At 48.8% G+C, this 17,897-nt stretch overlaps 1 protein-coding gene across 5 annotated transcripts in view; it reads left to right on the top strand.

Moving 5' to 3' along the window:
• Positions 1–17,897, top strand: part of FBXW11 (F-box and WD repeat domain containing 11) — a 103,564-nt gene that overhangs the window by 69,071 nt on the left and 16,596 nt on the right. For all 5 annotated transcript variants that reach the window (XM_053927106.2, XM_053927105.2, XM_053927108.2 and 2 more), the window contains 4 exons: positions 4,750–4,936; positions 5,823–5,913; positions 13,166–13,303; positions 17,152–17,270. In XM_053927106.2, coding sequence (XP_053783081.1) covers positions 4,750–4,936; positions 5,823–5,913; positions 13,166–13,303; positions 17,152–17,270 — 535 coding nt within the window. The remainder of the gene's footprint in view (positions 1–4,749; positions 4,937–5,822; positions 5,914–13,165; positions 13,304–17,151; positions 17,271–17,897) is intronic.

Here is a 17,897-nt window from a genome sequence, read left to right as displayed (position 1 = left end):
GAGGGGGAAGGGACAGCAGGGGTGGGTGGGGAAGGAAGCTTCTTTGCGGCTACTCTTTGAAATGCGGCTCTGAAACAGTAAAAGTTGCTGTAATTGTCTGATCTAAGCAGCTGTGTTAGAGTCAGCTGCAGTCAAGGGCATCGACCTGACATTACACATTTGAGTTTCATTTTGATATAGTGTTATTTACATATTGAGCTTTGAAATTCGTGCCTTTTAATTGTTTTAATTTATTGTTGAAATGTTTCCAGACCTTCATCTGGTGCCTATAATTAGCTCCAGCAGCCCTTCTTCAGCACCGTGAGTGCAGGGTTCTGCCTTACTTCCCGAGGCCACGGTGCAGAGCGTCCTCTTGCTGCCTTGGGGAGGGGTGGTGGTGGGAGATGGGGAGTCTCGCTCGACAGAGCAAGTGAGAGCCAGGGGCTGGTACTTAAGAGGATGCTTAGTGTGAACACCTCAGAGCACGATTTAACCCAGGCAGACGGACCACCTTATTCAGTGACTTCTTCATCCCGAATAGGCTTGAAACAGCGTCACAAGGTCTGCAGAGCGTCCGGGGGCAGCTGCTCGTAGGCGCTCAGGCAGAGTTTGTGTGAGCGCTAGTCCTCAGACACTTATGGAATCTGAGACTTATGCCCAAGATGTTAGAGGGGGCTTAGCACTTTGCTGGAGGAGGTGTGTCATATTTTCTCTCAGAAAATACCAGGGAAGGACCAGGAACACTGCTTACTTAGCTTCCTAGATCAACAGTATCAGCCTTAGGGGACTGGGGACTGAGGGAGGGGTCACTGGCAGGACCTGCTGTGTATCTGGCTCCTAGGTAACCTCCCCGTGTTAGTTCCTCTCCCAGCTTAGGAAGTTCCTTCTCTAAACTGAGGCTATTGAGAGGCCTCCCTCAAGGGGTGAGTGGGCAGATGATAGGAGGTAATCCATTGCGAGTGATTAATACCGTACCTGTTATACGGAAGACCGAGGTCTGGAAGACCGAGGTCCCAACGGGAGAGCTGATTTGTTCCAGCCCAGGTTATCTGAGCCTGCAGCCAGTGCATTTGCAAGAGACTAAAGCAGGCTGCCTCCTAGAAGGATGCAGTGAATTTAAAGTGTTACCCAAAGGAATTAAATCTCACTGGAATGTTGCTGAACGGGAGTGATGGCCTCTGAGAGGAGGGAGTGTGTGTGAGTAAGATGTTTCCTCCTGCAGAAACTCATTGATGGCCCAGGGGTGAGCTCCCCGGCGGAGGAGGCAGAGTCACAGAGGACGAAAGGGGTGCCAGTGCTGAGAGGCAGCAGCTCCCGTGTACCAGAATTGCCTGCTGGCACTTCTTCACCGCACATCCCTGGCCTCCCCTCTAAAGATGCTCACTCAGGAGTAGATCGGGAGGATGTCTGGGGACTCTGTTTTTGTTGCCGTTGTTCTTGCCGGCTTTTAAAATCAGTAACCCGGAGTGATTCATCCACAATGTACAGGCTTCTGAGAACCAGCGCACAGAGCACCCTGCCAGGTGGGAGATTGGGATGCTGCGCAGGCAGTGGGGATGTTGCAGCCCTTCCGGCCTGGGGAGGCAGCGTCAGACGCTTGCTGGTCTTGCTGTGCGCTTCCTCTCTCAGAGAGCAGACGGCTCAGTGGGGAACTGGTTGTTGACGGGGAAGTAATGAAGACCTTGCGAAGTGGCGTGTTCTAACATCAAGTGTGGGACTAGAAGATAGAAGACAGTACTAGAAGTACTCTGGCAGGAGGAAGACTTAGAGAGGACCCAAGTTTATCGGCCCATGGGCAGGGCTCTAAAACGTGATTAAAGCAGGCTGAGAGGTTCTGAAATCTGAAATTCCGACTAATACTTGGTCGGCCCCAGAAATGGAGAGGCACGGGGAGAAGCCCATGCGGTCGATTGATTGATTATCCATGGCTTTCCCTGATTAGAAATAAACAAGGTCGGAAAGGTGGAGGAAAGGGGCGCGTCATCATGGAGATACACGAAAAGGTAGCCCGAACCTTAGAGAATGTACCAAGAAGGCAGAACCCTGAATAATGTAACGTTGTCTGAAATGGCTACGTAATCTGGGAGAGTGGGAAACGAACACAGAAAATTAACTGTACTTGGAGCAACAGCACGAAGAATGACGGGATGGTGTCCTTGGGACCGGGTGTGCAGTGATTGTGGCAGGAGGTGGCAGATTTCCACTCCCCTTTTGCTCTTTCCCACTAAGAAGGCGGCTTTAACACCAGGAAGGAGAGAAACTAGTCCAAGAAAGCTCTGAAGGTACTTAGGAGACACCCAGCTCCTGGGAACAAGCAGAGTGGGGGACAGCGCCGGTCAGGACAGCGCCAGCGCCTGCAGTGTGGTTTCCAGACTGGAGGGCATTGAAAACCTGGCGGAGGGCAGGCCCGATATGGTGCCTGTACGGCTGCGGGCTGCGCTTGGTGGCTGCACGTGACCGCACCCTGAGGCAGCTGGCCGGTGAGCAGATTGCCTGGTTGTAGAGCTGGAGGAGGTGGGGGGGGGGGGGTGTTGGTGGATAGACGCGATCTTACACTCCAGCAGAACTCCTAAATGTAGTATTAAAAGTTAATTAGCACCTGAGAAGACTGTGTAGGTTTGTGTAAGCCAGAAGGGTGTCCCCAGCCTGGGAAAACTTGTCGTCTCTGAGAGCTGGGGTTTGAGGGCGTAAATGCCTCTGTGCATTATGTAGCACCTCCCATTTCTGTTTTGAACACGGGTCGTGTGTGTTAAAAAGGGACACGAGGCAGCCAAAGCCGACTTGTAGAGAAAACGTGTGGTCCCGCCTTTCTGCAGTAAGCCCCAACCAGGGGACACACGCCCACACCACATCCACCTCGCTTCTTGTTCGGGCAAAGTCACTGCGCTAGTGTGTCGGAGAACTGAGGTGGGGGTGGGGGTGTCTTCGTGGGACAGAGTTTCTCCAGATGTCCCCGACACTGAACAGAGGGATGGGCAGCAGTGCAGCCGGAGGGCCACAGGCCTGGTGTCTCTGTCGTTCCGGGTCAAGGAGTGTCCTGGAGGGAAATTCCTGGAATCATGGGTGCTGTCCTTGGTTCTGACCCATGTAACGTTTGCCCACAACTTGGGGTGAAGACTTACTACACTTGCCCATCGTGCAGGTCTGGTGTGGAACACCCGCTCCCTGGGATGACAGGATCAGAACTCTGGAGGCTGACATGGCTGTCAGATGAGGCGTTGAAGGGGAATTAGAGTAAGAATAACTATAAGCTCCTGCACTAAGCTGACCCCCACCTCTTCAACTAACCATCCGATACAGACTCGGGAGGATTGTTTTAATGGATGTTTTGGAGGGGAGATTCTAACTTGCTGCATCTTAGGAGTCCGCTGTGATAGGGGTGTCAGAGGAAGGCGGCACAGGCTCAGGCTGCCTAAACTGCACTGTGATGCTGTGTCCCAGTAGAGACCGTGGTCCCGGCGCGGTCTTCACTGCCGGGTCAGAACCTGAGTGTCGGAGCTAGTCCGGAGGGTGAGGACCAGTACAGGGAGGCCCGTGCACCACAGTCAACAGTGTATGTAGTCACGGTAGAGTCGAAGAAAACCTTAGTTTGTGAGGCATTTCGTCTCATTTTGATATTTTCACACAGGCAGAGGGTACTGTCCCCACTTTATGCAGATGAGGAGAGCGAGGTCCTGAAAGTTTCGCGCCATACCTGTGCGCCCTGCCAAGTCAGAGCTGCCATACTGCTCCTGTTCCTCTTCCAAAAGTGAGCAGAGGTTAAGCTCTCACGGTGCTTTGTTGTCTTTAAAATCTTTTTGTAAACTCGTTTGATTTTTACAGGCAGAGGGAAAGGACCGCCGTTACTGGTGAACTCCCCTTGTGCGTGGTGAAAGGAACCAGGGGCAGGGTGTTTCCGTGTTCGTTTCAGGTCACAGATCTTCTGCGTGTTGCACCTAGACTTGAGATTGGACCCTTCTGCCTATAGGCTTAGTGTTCCTCCCACCACACAGCAGACACCCGGTGATGAGCTTTATTCCTTAGAGCCACAGAGCCCGGGGCTGGCTGTTGTGAGCTTATGCTGTGGATGGCGGGCAGAGGCTGACTCTTGGCTGCCTGTAAGGGGACCCTCGCATCATATGGGATAAGCCTGTTAAGGTTCTAGAATTTGTAGACACGTGGTTCTTGCTTTTGAGAACTTGACCTCCACAAGAAGGAGATGAAGAAGTAGTGACAAAACTATATGTGAGCACACCTGACTTAGAGCTTTGAAGATGTCAGCACTTTTTTGTCTCCATATCCCCGAGTGATTCACACAGATCATGGAGTGATAGGACAGTTTGTTACAAGAGACGGTAAATCAGAGGGGACAGAACACAAACTTGGGAGCAGGAGACCAGAGTCCCCGTCTTGGCCGTACTGCTCTGGGGTTCGGTGTGTTACCAGGCTTCTCTGTGCCCCATCTGTAAAGTTTGGGAAGTCCTTATCCCATAGTGGTTTAAAAATTTGAGTTACGTAAAATTACTTTATTGTCATAGCTGACAAATGCTGAATTGTCTGGGATCAGCTTTCACACCCAGTAACTGCTGCCGTGAGTTGCTTTATCTTAAAAAAATCAGAACGAAAAAGAAGTGGGTGCGTTGATGGACACACGTGTGTCTGCAGAACGACTGATGTCACTCAAGTATGTGGCCTGGTTCAGGACTTCTGTATTCCTCTTGTCCTCCTGAACGGTGACTGGTGCAGGCCCGTGTCCCTCCCCATCCCGTCATTGCCTTTTCTGTTTTGCAGAGCAAGGCTTAGATCACATAGCAGAGAACATTCTTTCCTACCTGGACGCCAGGTCTCTGTGTGCAGCAGAGCTGGTGTGCAAAGAATGGCAGCGGGTGATCTCCGAAGGGATGCTGTGGAAGAAGCTGATCGAGCGGATGGTGCGCACTGACCCCCTGTGGAAGGGGCTTTCGGAAAGAAGAGGGTGGTGAGTACCGGGCTTGCTTGTTCCCTAGGTCACAAAGTGTCTTTGACCCCGGGTCAGTTTGATGACTCGAGAGAGCCGTTATACCTGCCAAATGCGTTGGCCTATTTTAAATGAGCAGAAAAGGAGTTTGAGGGAAGGGTGGAGTTAAAGCTGATAGAATGTTTCCTTCTGAAATGTATGTTTTCTTTATATTTATTAAGTGCTAGGAAGTATTGTATCGTTTGAGTGATTTGGCTTTTCAAAGTTGTGCATTCATGCTTTTTCTTTCACGTTTTCCTTAAGTGATGATAGCTTCACCAAGAGATAGATAGGAAAAAAGAGACTGAGAAAAATCACACAGTGCCATCTCCCTGTCGGTGGTCATTCCTGGTTGCTCCTGGTTGAAGGTAGTGGGAGGCACAGCAGGCAGCTTGCCATTTTTTTAGAGAAAACCCGTGAACTTAAGCACAGCTCTATAGCTCTGTACTCCCCAGAAACCTGGCCCAGCCAGCACAGAGGAAGAGCCACGGGTGGGGGCCCAGTGGGAGCCCGTTGGCAGCGGTGGGGGCAAGGGCGGGGCTGCGTCTCCTTCACGGAGGGAGTTGGATGGCGCTAGGGTTGGTTTTCCCCAGAGCCGCAGTGGCAATTTCTATCAAACTGTGGAGGGAAAGGCCAGGTGTCGTGTGTTGAGTGCTCGGTGAGTAGGAGGGCAGGGTTGTGTCAGAGAGCTGGACGTTGGAGTGGACTGCGGTCCAGTGAGTTCCGACTCAGAAGCCCTGCTTTTCACCTGGCGCGTGTGAAAGGTCCGTGCAGTCAGGAGACTCAGCGTCTTTGTGAGCGCCGCGTTCAAACAGAATTCACCCTTTTGTGTGCAAAAACGTAACCGCTGTTTGTTTTCATTTGCCAGGGACCAGTACCTGTTTAAAAACAGACCTACAGACGGCCCTCCCAATTCATTTTATAGGTCGTTGTACCCAAAGATCATCCAGGATATAGAGGTAACTTTACGATTTATCTTCTTCATGGCCTCTTTGTGTCTCATTCTCAACGTTTTCTCTTGCCTTGGTGTTCTGTTGATCCGCAATCACGGAACAAGTAATTTTTTTTTTTCCAAGTTCAACTCTTGGAGCAAATGTGTCACCATCAGTGAATAATCTGAAGCTATTCAGAACACATCACGTCTTCTTGTAAAAAGTGACCTAACTTTTCTCAGTCACGAAGTGCGTCTGCGGGGCTGCCATCATTAAAACCTTGATCCCAAACCAACTTTTCCTTCTAATTTGATAAGATTCCCAAAGTCCAAGGCCCAGTGTTTCAGGCAACAGTTTTATGTTTTTGAGCCACGTCTAACGACTGGAGAAGGCACAGTCTCAGTGTCCTCTGTAAGTTTCCCGTGTTTTTTCATAGAAATGACTCAAATACGATTGTGAGCAATAATTAAGTGGGTTTCACAGAGCACACTGAGCGTCTGGACCACTTGGGAAGTGCGTGTAACTGCAGCGGACCAGGGAGGCTCTGTAAACTTGACGGGGGCCACTGGAGCTGTTTGATACTGCTCCTGTGTCCTAATTGGTGCAGTTTTACTGTCTAGCCCTTTTCCTTGAACCAGGAAAGACGCACACAGGCGCTTCTCATTAACTCTTTCACACGTGTTCTTGGCCGGTCCTGGCTACTTCACTGTTTCCTCCTTGGCAGAGAAATGCAGCCTTCTCTGGGCAATGCTGCATCACCCGTAAAGTTACACTCGGTTTCCCAAACGTGAAGTAATCCTCTCCCCCAGGTGATAGACATAAAAGTTATTGTGCCAAAATTCATTAATGGAGAAACACGTGCTTTTTGGAGAGTCCCCCCTCCCCTTTCTGAGGCAGATGTGAACTAATGGAGTCATTTGGTTAACAGTAAATCTGAGTGTGACTGGAATATCATTAGTTAAAGCACAAACCCTTGTCTTAAGTACCCGGCTCCCCAAAATGAGCTATTAAAGTAACCTTTTAGGGAGGCTTAAATAATTTCAAACTGCTGCTGGACAAGTCATAAAGGGTCGGAATTAATTGATCCATTGGCGACACTTAGAACAAATTGCTTCTGCAGTGTTAGTAGCTGGGACAGAGTGTTAATTCGAATCTTCGGTCGGTGTGTGTTCAGGGGAGAGTAGCTCATGACCCTAGACCGTTAGTTACGCTGAGACACTGCTTCTTCCTCCATCATAGAAACTTTCTGCCCCCCCCCATTGTTCTTTCCAAAGTGACTCTAAGTTTCCTCGAACGGTCTCGTAAACCCTTTATCGTGAGAAGGATGATGTTTAAAACCAGTCACTAATGAACAGGCATTTGGGAGAACTGCGATCGGGCGGACAGCTTGGTGACACGGCGTACTTTATTTAACCCCCACGAGTGCTGTTCTGATCGACTGTATGAACTTAATGTTCTGCAGCGTGACATTATGTGACTCCAGCTACCATACCTGTTTCCTCAGGCTGGACTAATATTTTTAAGTCAGCAGAGGAGGCAGATGTGAGGGAAAATAGAGCTACGGGGGAAAACCCCATTCGACACAAACCCTCCATGCCACGGTGGTCTGCCCAGCGTTGGACACAAACCCTCCATGCCACGGTGGTCTGCCCAGCGTTCGACACAAACCCTCCATGCCACGGTGGTCTGCCCAGCGTTCAACACAAACCCTCCATGCCATGGTGGTCTGCCCAGTGGTTTCTAAGGTGTGGTTTGGAAAACCCGCCGGTCGGCCACAAGGGTCCCCTCCGGACTTTTGTGGGCTGGATCTCTTAGGGTAAGGGGTGGTGTTTTATGCTTGGGTCTATTCACTAATAGGAATAATAGTAAAAATAATGGACTGTGTACAGAGCGTTTACTTGTGCTAGATACTTTGTTAAGCACTTTATGATACATTTTCTCACTTAACACCCTGGACCATCCGTGAAAGGTGGGTCATGTCCTTACTAAAGCTGAGGAAGCTGAGGAAGCTGAGGCTCCACAAAGTTAAATAGCTTGCCCCGAATCCCGCAGAAACAGTCTGGTGAGTAACAGTCTGTGATCCGCCTCACATTCTTCTGCACTTCGTACCTCTGCTCTTTACAGAGCTCTGTTTTGGGAGGATGTTTAATTCTATTGAGGGTGGACACACACACAGGTAGAGAGTTTCGTCAGTGATCCATGGATTGAACCAGTGAGAGACTCCGGGGCTTGGCTCTTGCCCATGTGGCAGATGTGAAACCCCCATAAGCAGAATATAATAGTTACAAGTACCTTCAGTGCAAAGTACTTGTAACTATTATACTTGTAACAAGATGATTGCATTTAATTCCTACAAGGTACAGATCCCCTTCTGTAATAAGATGAAACCGAAACCGAGACTAGAGAGTTTTAGAACTTGCTACATAGTTCTACGAAGGAGAGATGGGATTTTAACTGAGGTCTGGCGAGCTGTGGGCTCAGTATTGTCATTTTCAAAGTGGAAAATTCAAGGAGTGAAGGAGAAAGGTGCGTGTTGTTATACACCTACAGATTCAAGGTGAAGCCGTCTTTCTCCAGGTGCGAGAGTACTCAGTGTCCTTGACTGTTCGTTGTAAAAAGGGCATGAGTTGAGATGGGTTAGTTGGCCTTGCTTTAGTCCAGTTACAGTACAGGGGGTGTTCTAAAGGACTTTAATGAAGCATTATACCCTGAATGTCAGGGGGATTTTGCCCCCCCCCCCCCCCCCCCGTTGCGCACACACAGTTGCAGTGTCTCTTTTTTTCCCCTGTGTACTTTGCAAGGATGCCAGTTTGCAACACCTGTTTTCCTTTTCTCCTTCTGCTCTTCCTTGACAGCTCTAGTTTTTGTGCTGACTTCTGTCCTCTAGCCATTCCCAGGTTTGGTTCTCATGAGTAGATGACCTTGCCCTTGCCCTTCCATGTTGACCCACCAGAAATTGGCTAATTTTTAAGGAAAAAGTTGAGAACCTGGCTTGGTGGGCCAGCCCCTATGATTCAGGAAAGGAGGATGTAAGAAGTGAAGCCTGGGGAGAATAAATAAGAATTCTTAGCTTTCTGAGAGCAAAAGTTTCTCTCTCAGGGGTGTTCTTTCCACAGAGGGTGCCGGGTGGGGGTTGGGGTGCCTCTGAACGGAGAAGGCATTCCTGGAAAACCTGAGGCCCGTTCCTAAAGAAGAAGCAGCTGTGTCTCCTTCACCAACTCTGTCTTAGTTATTATTATTCATCGTCATCAGGGTTACTGTTAATGGTGAGCTTACTAATAACAGATACTTTGCTCCAGAGACTTAATGTAGTCCTCAAATTGTCAAAGCCCCCAAGCGTTCTCTCAGCCTTTCAGAGTCCTGGTGTCCTGCACAGGGCTCTGTCTCTGTTGCTGTCTCAGAGTGGTGGCAGGCCTTCCGTGTAGCAGGCCTTGTCCTCCTCCTCCTCACGGGTTAAAGCCTGTGAAGCACTGTCCTTGGAACGGACCGCTGGCGAAATCGTGGCGTGTCCTGTCACACCTTTCAATAAACCGCATTTTGTTCGGGGAAAGTGGGGAGCTTTTTTGTGGTTTGCAGACTTGATATTAACATTGTCCCGACCAGAGAACGCTGGAACTTGCCCACCCACCCAGTTGTGTTTAGGCTTCTAAAAATAATGTTATCCCTGCATACTCAGACATCTGTTTTCACTCTGTTGCCAATTTAAATGCCGCTGTATACTCTGTGTATTGTGGCCACTTTCCCAGTATTTTGAAAATTTGCACAGGGTAAGGGGATTTTACAAGTTCTCAGAAACACGAAGTACTCCCTGCAGTAGCCACACGGCGTGATGTCCAGGTGAAGTGGCAGGTACCTGCATCACTGACCAGGTGTGCCTGTGTGTGCCCTGTCTGCCTGCTGCTGATGTTTAGACAGTCGTTGGGTTACCTTGGGGGGCTAAGCCCCCTTCTTGGGCGCGGTTGGGGGGCGGGGCGCAGGGCTCCAGGCATTAAATACCAGCCTAGACCCAGACCTTGACCCAGACGCCACTCCTGGCCGTTTGGTGGGGAGGGTTTTGGGTCGGAGCCGACTCCTCTTGGCCAGTGTCCTGCACAGGCACGGAGGAGAGTCACTGCTGCCATTCGGCACTGCGACAAGCACTTACCTGCGTCAGGAAATAGGTGTGGTTTTCTCCCTTGATTTTACGGAGGAGCAAACTGCAGCCCCAGCAGTCCAAATCACTTGCCAGAGCTGCAAATTGACCGAGGTGCTTTCTACCACAATGGGCTGCCTTCCATTCTTAAGGGTCTAGCTTTTCTAAAAAAGACCTGGCTTATAAGCGTTCTAGTGAGAGTTGAGGTCGTCCAGTAAGGCGGTGCCTAGTATTTTGGGCAGACGGCAGCCAGCTGGAAGTGCTGCTTTGTTTTGTGGGCGGCCTCGGAACGGAGAAGGGGGTTACGAAGTAGATGGGGGCGGTGTGCCGCAGCGCAGTCCACTCCCTGATCTGGGTGAGCGTCACCTCCCTGGCGTTTTGAAGCAAAAAGACTTGTTTGGGGATTAGGGAACCTAACAATATCTGAAACAGCCCTGAGCGGGACTTCCTGTAATGATCCATCAAGGATTATTTGGCAAACCTCTTTTAAAGTTCAGATATGTGTATTAGAAAATTGGGCTCGTTCTAAGTGCCGAGAAGCTAAGCCATTTCTCAGCTCCCACTTGACTTAGAAGGAAGGGCTGTTGCCTGCAGACCTTTTGAGAGGTGCCCGTGTCAGGCCGTCATTGTGAGGGTTGTAGGTGGAGAGCAGGGCGGTGCGGTCTGCCCAGGTATGGGCTGGCCGTGCTGCCTCACCCCAGCGCCCTCCACTCAATGGCCTTGGGTACAGTAGAGGACAGCCAAGTCACCCAGGATTAGAGAACACGGTGCACAGAGGGGGAGCATAACACGTGGGAGATTCTTCTTGACACGCGGAGCCCTCTACTCCCTCTTAGAAAAAAATTTTTTAAACTCCCATGTGATGGTAAATGTGCTTTTTCTGTTCATTGAAATATAGAACAACAGAACTACTTACTGATTCAGTAATACTGTAAGAATAGTTGTGGATGTTTTAAAACTTAAGAACAGCTAAATGAATTTTAAAAATAACACCTGGTGTATGTTTCTCTGTGTGTGTGTGTGTGAGGGGGGGGGGAGACAGACAGACAGACAGATGTTACACATGCACCTGTGGAATATTTGGGGTTTATGGGGAGGCGTACATCCTCCAGCAACTCTGAGCCCCACGAGGTGCAGCCCGACCCCGGTGGCCGTAACTGAGAGTCACTGGCCACGAATAAGACCTGTTACCAGCACACTTGCCTCCCAAGTCAGCATTGTCCTGTGTGCTTCGGCATGCTGAGTTTCCCGGTCACACCTGAAAATGCGCTTTCTCTGGTTCCAGGCACTGAGTTCAGTTTGACTGGTGAGCCAGCCTGCCCCGATAGCGCTGCAGAGGTGCGGTGGGGTAACTTGGTTCGGGCAAGTGCTCTGAGGTTTGACACTTGACAAACTCACTGGTGGGGATGCTGCTGGCTCAGAAGCTCTGACCAGGTAGCAGGTGGGCCGGGGAGCATTTCCTTGCTCCTTGCATCTCTGTGGCACCTCCCTGCACCCGCTGGGCCCAGGAAATGGGCGCTCCGCCCTCTCTCACGGCTGCCTGTGCCACAAATGGTCAGATATTTCCCTTTCTAGGTGTATGTGTATCAGGATCTCCAATCTTCCATTTCCGTTTCTATAAAATGAGGACAGTAAATCGGCTTCAGAGTTGCGATGCTTAAATTAGCTATAAAATACTTAAAGTGTGCAGCATAGTGTTACAGGAGCGTAGTAGTCCCCAGCACGTAACGCCCAGTGCGTGTTAGCATTCGAGAGCGTAGAAGCCTACTGCCTTCACAAGGGGAGGAAATGCAGTCTGTTAGCTGTCAGCAGAGCCGGTGTTTTAGTGCTTGTCATGGAAGAAGGTGAGACTTACCTCTTTTCTTCGGCAAAGCAACTAATGACACTTTTACCTACTCAGATAACTAACTTCTTAGAGCTGATCTTTTGAACTATATCCCGAATTCAGGTGTAAACAGTTATTCTGGTCCCAATCCTCAAGGATCAGGACTTTATACTTGTAGTTGCTGTTAGTAGAGACTCTGTTGTCTTTGGATCCTGAAAATCCCCGCTACCCACCACTGAAGGTTAGGGCTTCCAGTGCCCTGGGCGTGGCCACTTCTGCTCTCATGCCCTGCTGCCCTGCATCTCCCTGAGGCCGGCGGTGCCGACTTTTTAATCACTCATTTGGCACTTAGGTTTTATCTGGCATTGTCGCCGTTCTTCTTAGGTTCCGTGTTCACTGCCTCAATGGCTAAGACTATACTTCTTGTAGACGCTGCATAGCTTAGTGGGGAAAGCAAGGACTTAGACTCAGGAAGAGCTGGGTGTGACTTCCAGCTCAGCCAAGCACTGGTTTTGTGGGCTCAGGCAAACGAAACTCCTTCCTTGTTTGAAAAATGGGAATAGTAAGAATTTCCTCCCAGGGTCAGTGTGTGGATCAGTTCACCAAATAGACAAGTCTGGAGCGTGTCCAGTTCCAGACTCGGTGTGCCCGATAGTGCGGCAGTGCCCCTGCGCGCAGTGTGCTTCGTGTCACTCGTCCGAGCCCTGGGCCTAGCCCAGTCAGGAGCTGGGGTGCGCTAGCGTATCAGCAGGTGTTACGTGAGTGACGGAAGCATGAGAACCCAGGGTGGAACGGCGCTGTTCTTACTCCAGACGACCTCCAGGCTGGGGGAAGGTGAAAAATAGATAACAAAATTTTTTTCTATGGAACTTGGCCTGTAGTAATTGTTTAGTATCTTTTCTCAGTGATCAAGACAATACTTTGGATGGGCACACAGATTCTTGGTATAGGCTTAATTTGGTTGTGGGGGGAGTCTTCTGCCAGATATTTTAATTGGCATTAGAGAGTGACCCAATGAGTTACTATTTATTTGTGTGTTCTGGATGCGAATGGCGTTCTTGAAACAAACTGAGTTCTGTCTAGGACGTTTTTTTCAAACCCAGCCCAAACTCATTGGAAATCCTGTGCTGGTTGCCAGAGGGCAGGGAACGTTTGAGAAAAACCATTGTTGGGCTAACGTCCTCCTTGGAAAGAGCGCGGGTCCTGTCCGCAGACCGTTACGTAAACCGAGATGGGGTATCGGGGCCATGCCGTTTCTGGAAGCAGCGCCGGAGTCCGAAGGTTGGTTCCCGAAACTCACTTGTTGCCTCCTTTCTCCCCAGACCATAGAATCTAACTGGCGGTGTGGACGACACAACCTGCAGAGGATCCAGTGCCGCTCCGAAAACAGTAAAGGCGTCTACTGTTTACAGTACGATGACGAGAAAATTATCAGCGGGCTGCGGGATAACTCCATCAAGGTGATGGGCCATCCCATGTGTACCATTGTCAGGGGTGCGGTCACGTGTTAGACGCTGGACCTGGCATCAAAGCCTTCGTTGATGCCAGACCGGTCTGTCTGTCCCACTCGAGGTGGGCAGCTGTTGGTGTGGTTCTAAAGAACCAGAGGCAGAGCGTCTCCTTCCCTGGCACCAGACCCCTGGGCTGCCTCGCTTCTCCCTTCTCTGAGCACATTGCCGTTTCCATCCTGTATTCAGAGCACCCGGAAGAACGTCTCCGTGGGCTCTTGACCACTTAGTTTGCTGGTGAAACTGTTGCTAATTTGCCTGTGAATCAGTCATTACCTTTTCGGGTTTGTTTTTCACAATTATGAATAAAGTCGCTGTAAATACGCATGCAAGTTTTTGTGAGAGCGTAAGTTTTCAGTTCATTTGAGTAAAAACCCAGGAGTAAGATTACAGATTCATGTGGTAAGTGTATGTCTGAACTTGCTATAAGTAAGCAACTGCTGTTTTCCAAAGCGGCAGTACCGTTTACTTCCCATCTGCAGTGCGTGGAAGTTCCTTTGTTCTGCCTCCTCGTCAGGCCATGGTGTTCCCAGTTTTTTTAGATTAGCGATTCTGATAGGTATGGAGACACGCCTCATTTTATTTCCCTAATGACTGATGATAATGTGCCTCTTTTCACTTATTTAGATTGCCTATTTACCATCAATATATTCATTGGTACGGTTTCTATTCAGATGTTTTATATATGTTTTGAATGGGATTTTCAGTTTCATACTGAGTTTTGAGAGTTCTCTATATATTCTGCATGCAAGTCCTTGGTTAAATATGTTTTGCAAATATTTTCTTCTAATCAGGGACTTGTCTTTTCATTTTCTTAATAGTAGATTTTATTTTGGTGAAATAAAGTCTCAGTTTTTAAAAAATAAATCGTGTTCTTCATGTCATAGCTAAGATTTTTGCTGAGCTTTTTGAATCTGTAAATTTATGTCTTTCTTTCACCAAATTTCAGATGTTTCTGGCACTTACTTTTTCAGACAGTTTTTCTTCACCACTAGTTTCTGTTTCTTTGCTGAGAACGTCTCTTCATTCCCATCCAGCGTGTTTATCTGTACTTCCTGGGGAGGAGTTACAGTAACTGCTTTGAAGCCTTGACCGTGACCACATCGGGGTCACCTCCAGCTTGTGTTATCGAGCCTCTTCCCCTGAGAAGTGATCTTGGTGTTCGGGAGTTTTGGATTCTACCTTGGGCATTATGGTGTTAGATGGTAAAGGCGAAGGACCCTGTTGTAACCCCCCAGAGAAAATGTGTGGGTATGTTTTGAAGCAGGTGATTCATCTACTTGTGTTGAGAACACGAGTTCTGTTGTGACTTCTGCAGAGGGGGTTGGGGAGGGATCAGAAGGCGGAGAGGGGTTCCGATCTCTTCTCTGCTTCTCAGAGCCTTTGCCATTCTACTTTGGGTCTGTCTGGAGCTTGCAGGCCTCAGAGCTGGGTCCGAGGCTTCAGCAGCAACGTAAACGTCAGTTCACTTTGCATAACCTCTGCCGCGCTGGTTCAGTGTGCCCGGGCACGCACAGCTCGCATCAGGTGGTGTGTGGGTGTTCGCACAGAATTACGGGACCCTTTTTGTCCAGGTCTTTTCTCTCGGATTTTCCTGAGTGTCTCCTGACCTTGGGAGTCCTTTTTCCCTTGTCCTCTGGCCAGGCAAATGGGGTGTCTCTTAGAACCTTGTCACCTGGGCCACTGCAGTCTGCGGCACATCTGCATGACTGCGCCCTGTCCTTGAGCACAGCCAGGCGAGAAGGGGGCGTGGGGTCCTCCCATATTCTCTGGCCCCCAGGGGTCCCTTTCTCCAGTCCTTCTGTCCTGAAAGAGTGGCTTCTCTTGGGATTTTAACGGCCTCTGCCGCTGACTCCCTGTGTAGCGCCCCTACCCAGACCCAGCTTTGGGCCGAAGCTGCAACAGAAAGAGATGCGGAAACAAGCAGACAGAATGGTGGACTCACCCCATGTGGCTCACTTTTCAAGCTTTTATTCCTTGCTGTGGTCCACTTGCCCCCTTCCTCCTGCCCCTCCCCTTGTCCTCAGCCAGTCGCTTTTGTATTTTTTCTTGAATTTTTAGTTACAATCAACTGTGAAGATAGTTCGTAGTGGGCTTTCTCCATCTCAGCCCTGTTCTCTATATTGTTTTAGTTTGGGTGAGTTTAAAGGGTCTTTTTGTTTGTTTGTTTTTCATTTATATATAATATACATGTTTATATAAAATACATAAAATAGTGGAATTACTGTAAACCAGGCAGCTTAGGGCAAAAAGCCCTCTGGATTAAAGCATATAAAGGAAGTGTTTCTCTTGTTTTCTATGTTTGGCAATGGATGTGAATCTAACGAATGTTCATTTGAAGGGTAACTCCTTTCAAAGCAGTTCAGAAAACACTGCATTTCTCCTTAGAAATTCACAGGAGACAGGATGAAAAAGGCTCTGAGGAGGCCCACGGTAGGGAAGCCTAGTGTTTCCCGGCTTCCAAAACACATTTGCTGCAGAACTCTTAGGGTGATGCTGCAGGTGCCGATTGCCCTAACACGTGGCCGCAGGCGCGCTCTGGAAAGGCTGGCACGTGCTACCGTTTAGTTCCGGCACTTCTCCTTTAAGAATAGACGGGAATGGCTCATAAGGACCTCGTCAGAGGGCAGGCTGGCTGCGGGCTTGCATTTTATTGACACTGGATGTGTTCTAAAGAATTCTCTTCACAGAGGCACACCCGTGTTTAAATTCAGCTTACGCTCGGTTTAGAAGACAGCAGAAGTGCACCCCAGAGGGATCGCCCAGATCTCTAGATCCAGCCGTCATTCCAGTGGTTGGAAACCTCTGTGCTTGATTCTGCACTAATCGGTCGGTCACTAATCGGTCCTTCAAAATCACGGTGGTTCTGCTATGCCGGAAATTAAAAGCAAGCCTTGCTATTTTGCTGAAAGTCACTTAAGTGCCTAGAGCGCGTGGCAGTATCCTGGCCATTTGCAGCAAGCCTTAGGGACACTGCAAGTTATGATGCTATTTTGCAAGGAAAGAAACAGGTCCACAGAATTTTTTTTTTAACTGTCCAAAAGAAGTGAGAAAGAGAGCATTCAGCCTACAAAATCGGCTGTTACTGACATTTTACTACCTTTTAATATATTTGTTCTTTTAAAAAATTTACATAGTGGTTATATCGCTATAGACAAATTTTATTATGATTTTTTAAAAAGACTTTGTTTATTTTTAGAGAGAGGGAGAAAGAGAGAAACATCAATGTATGGTTGCCTCTCACATGCCCCCTCCTGGGGGCCTGGCCTGCAACCCAGGCTGGGAATCGAACCGGTGACCCTTTGGTTCACAGTCCAGTGCTCAGTCCACTGACCCACGCCAGCCAGGGCTATAATGATTTTTTAAAAACACAACTTTAGTAAAGTATTTTCTCATTAAAAACTTAATAGTTCATATGAATTTTTTTCTGAAATTTTGAATATTTTTGTAAACGAATTTGATAAGGGGTTAAGGAGCACGCATTTTTTAAAGGCTCTTAATAGATATTGTCGCATTGTTTTCCAGAGGGCGAGCCCACTCTTTTCATTGAGTCTGTTTTTAAATTCCCCATACAAAAGGCTGTTAAGTGTGAGTCCAGTACACCAAATAGTCATCTGTTCCGGAAGTCATTCCTGTTCCCTCTTCCCTTCTTGTCATTCTCTACCTGTTTGATGTTTAACTCTCTTACGTACTGTATCAGGTTTGTTTTCTTCTATGATTCAGAAAATAGGGTGAGCCAGAAACATGCATCAGAACACAATGTGCTAACTCACTGTTTGTGGTTGGTCTTGTCTCAACAGATTTGGGACAAAACCAGCTTGGAGTGTTTGAAAGTGTTAACGGGGCACACCGGCTCTGTCCTGTGTCTCCAGTATGACGAGCGTGTCATTGTGACTGGCTCTTCAGACTCTACAGTGAGGTGAGTGGTTTGGCTCCAGTGGTCTGAACTCGGGGGCCTTCCTTGAGGAGGTGAGATTCCCACCACCTCCTCTGTGGATGGTTTTACACACCATATTTCAGAACCACTTTGGGTGTGGGCGTAGGTGCATTTGAGCTAAGTAGGTAGGAAAGTTAACTTTTGTTAAGTAGGACCTGTTCCCGTTGCCGTACAGTGTAGCGATGGCAGCATGCTTTCCTCCAGAGGCACATTGCCTGGCACATGCTGGCTGCCTCCCCCTCCAGAGCAGGAAGGAAGAGTTGGATGTTCTACAAGTGAGGTGTGGTGGGCAGTCACCTGAAAATACTGCAGAACCAGGAGCAGTTGTGTGCAGAACCTTTGGAGGGACAGAGTGCTAGATGTTTTGCAGAATGTTATCCTATTGGACTCTCACATCAACCTTTCTAAGTGGGTAGGTAGTATCTTCTTTGTTACAGGTGTATGAGGAAACCGGGATCAGAAAGGTTAAGTTCCTTGCTCAAATAGTTAATTTTGGACTTTGAATTTGTATCAGTCAAGACTATCTTCATACTACGTAGCCTTTCCAGTCACGGAGACGCTATTTTCCAATGCCACTCCCCCCCACCCCCCCGGGACAGAGCAGTGGCA

The sequence above is a fragment of the Desmodus rotundus genome, chromosome 6, assembly GCF_022682495.2.
Source record: "Desmodus rotundus isolate HL8 chromosome 6, HLdesRot8A.1, whole genome shotgun sequence".
Taxonomy (NCBI): Eukaryota; Metazoa; Chordata; class Mammalia; order Chiroptera; family Phyllostomidae; genus Desmodus; species Desmodus rotundus.
Note: the sequence above shows the minus strand (reverse complement) of the source record. Positions and strands in the feature narration are given on the sequence as shown.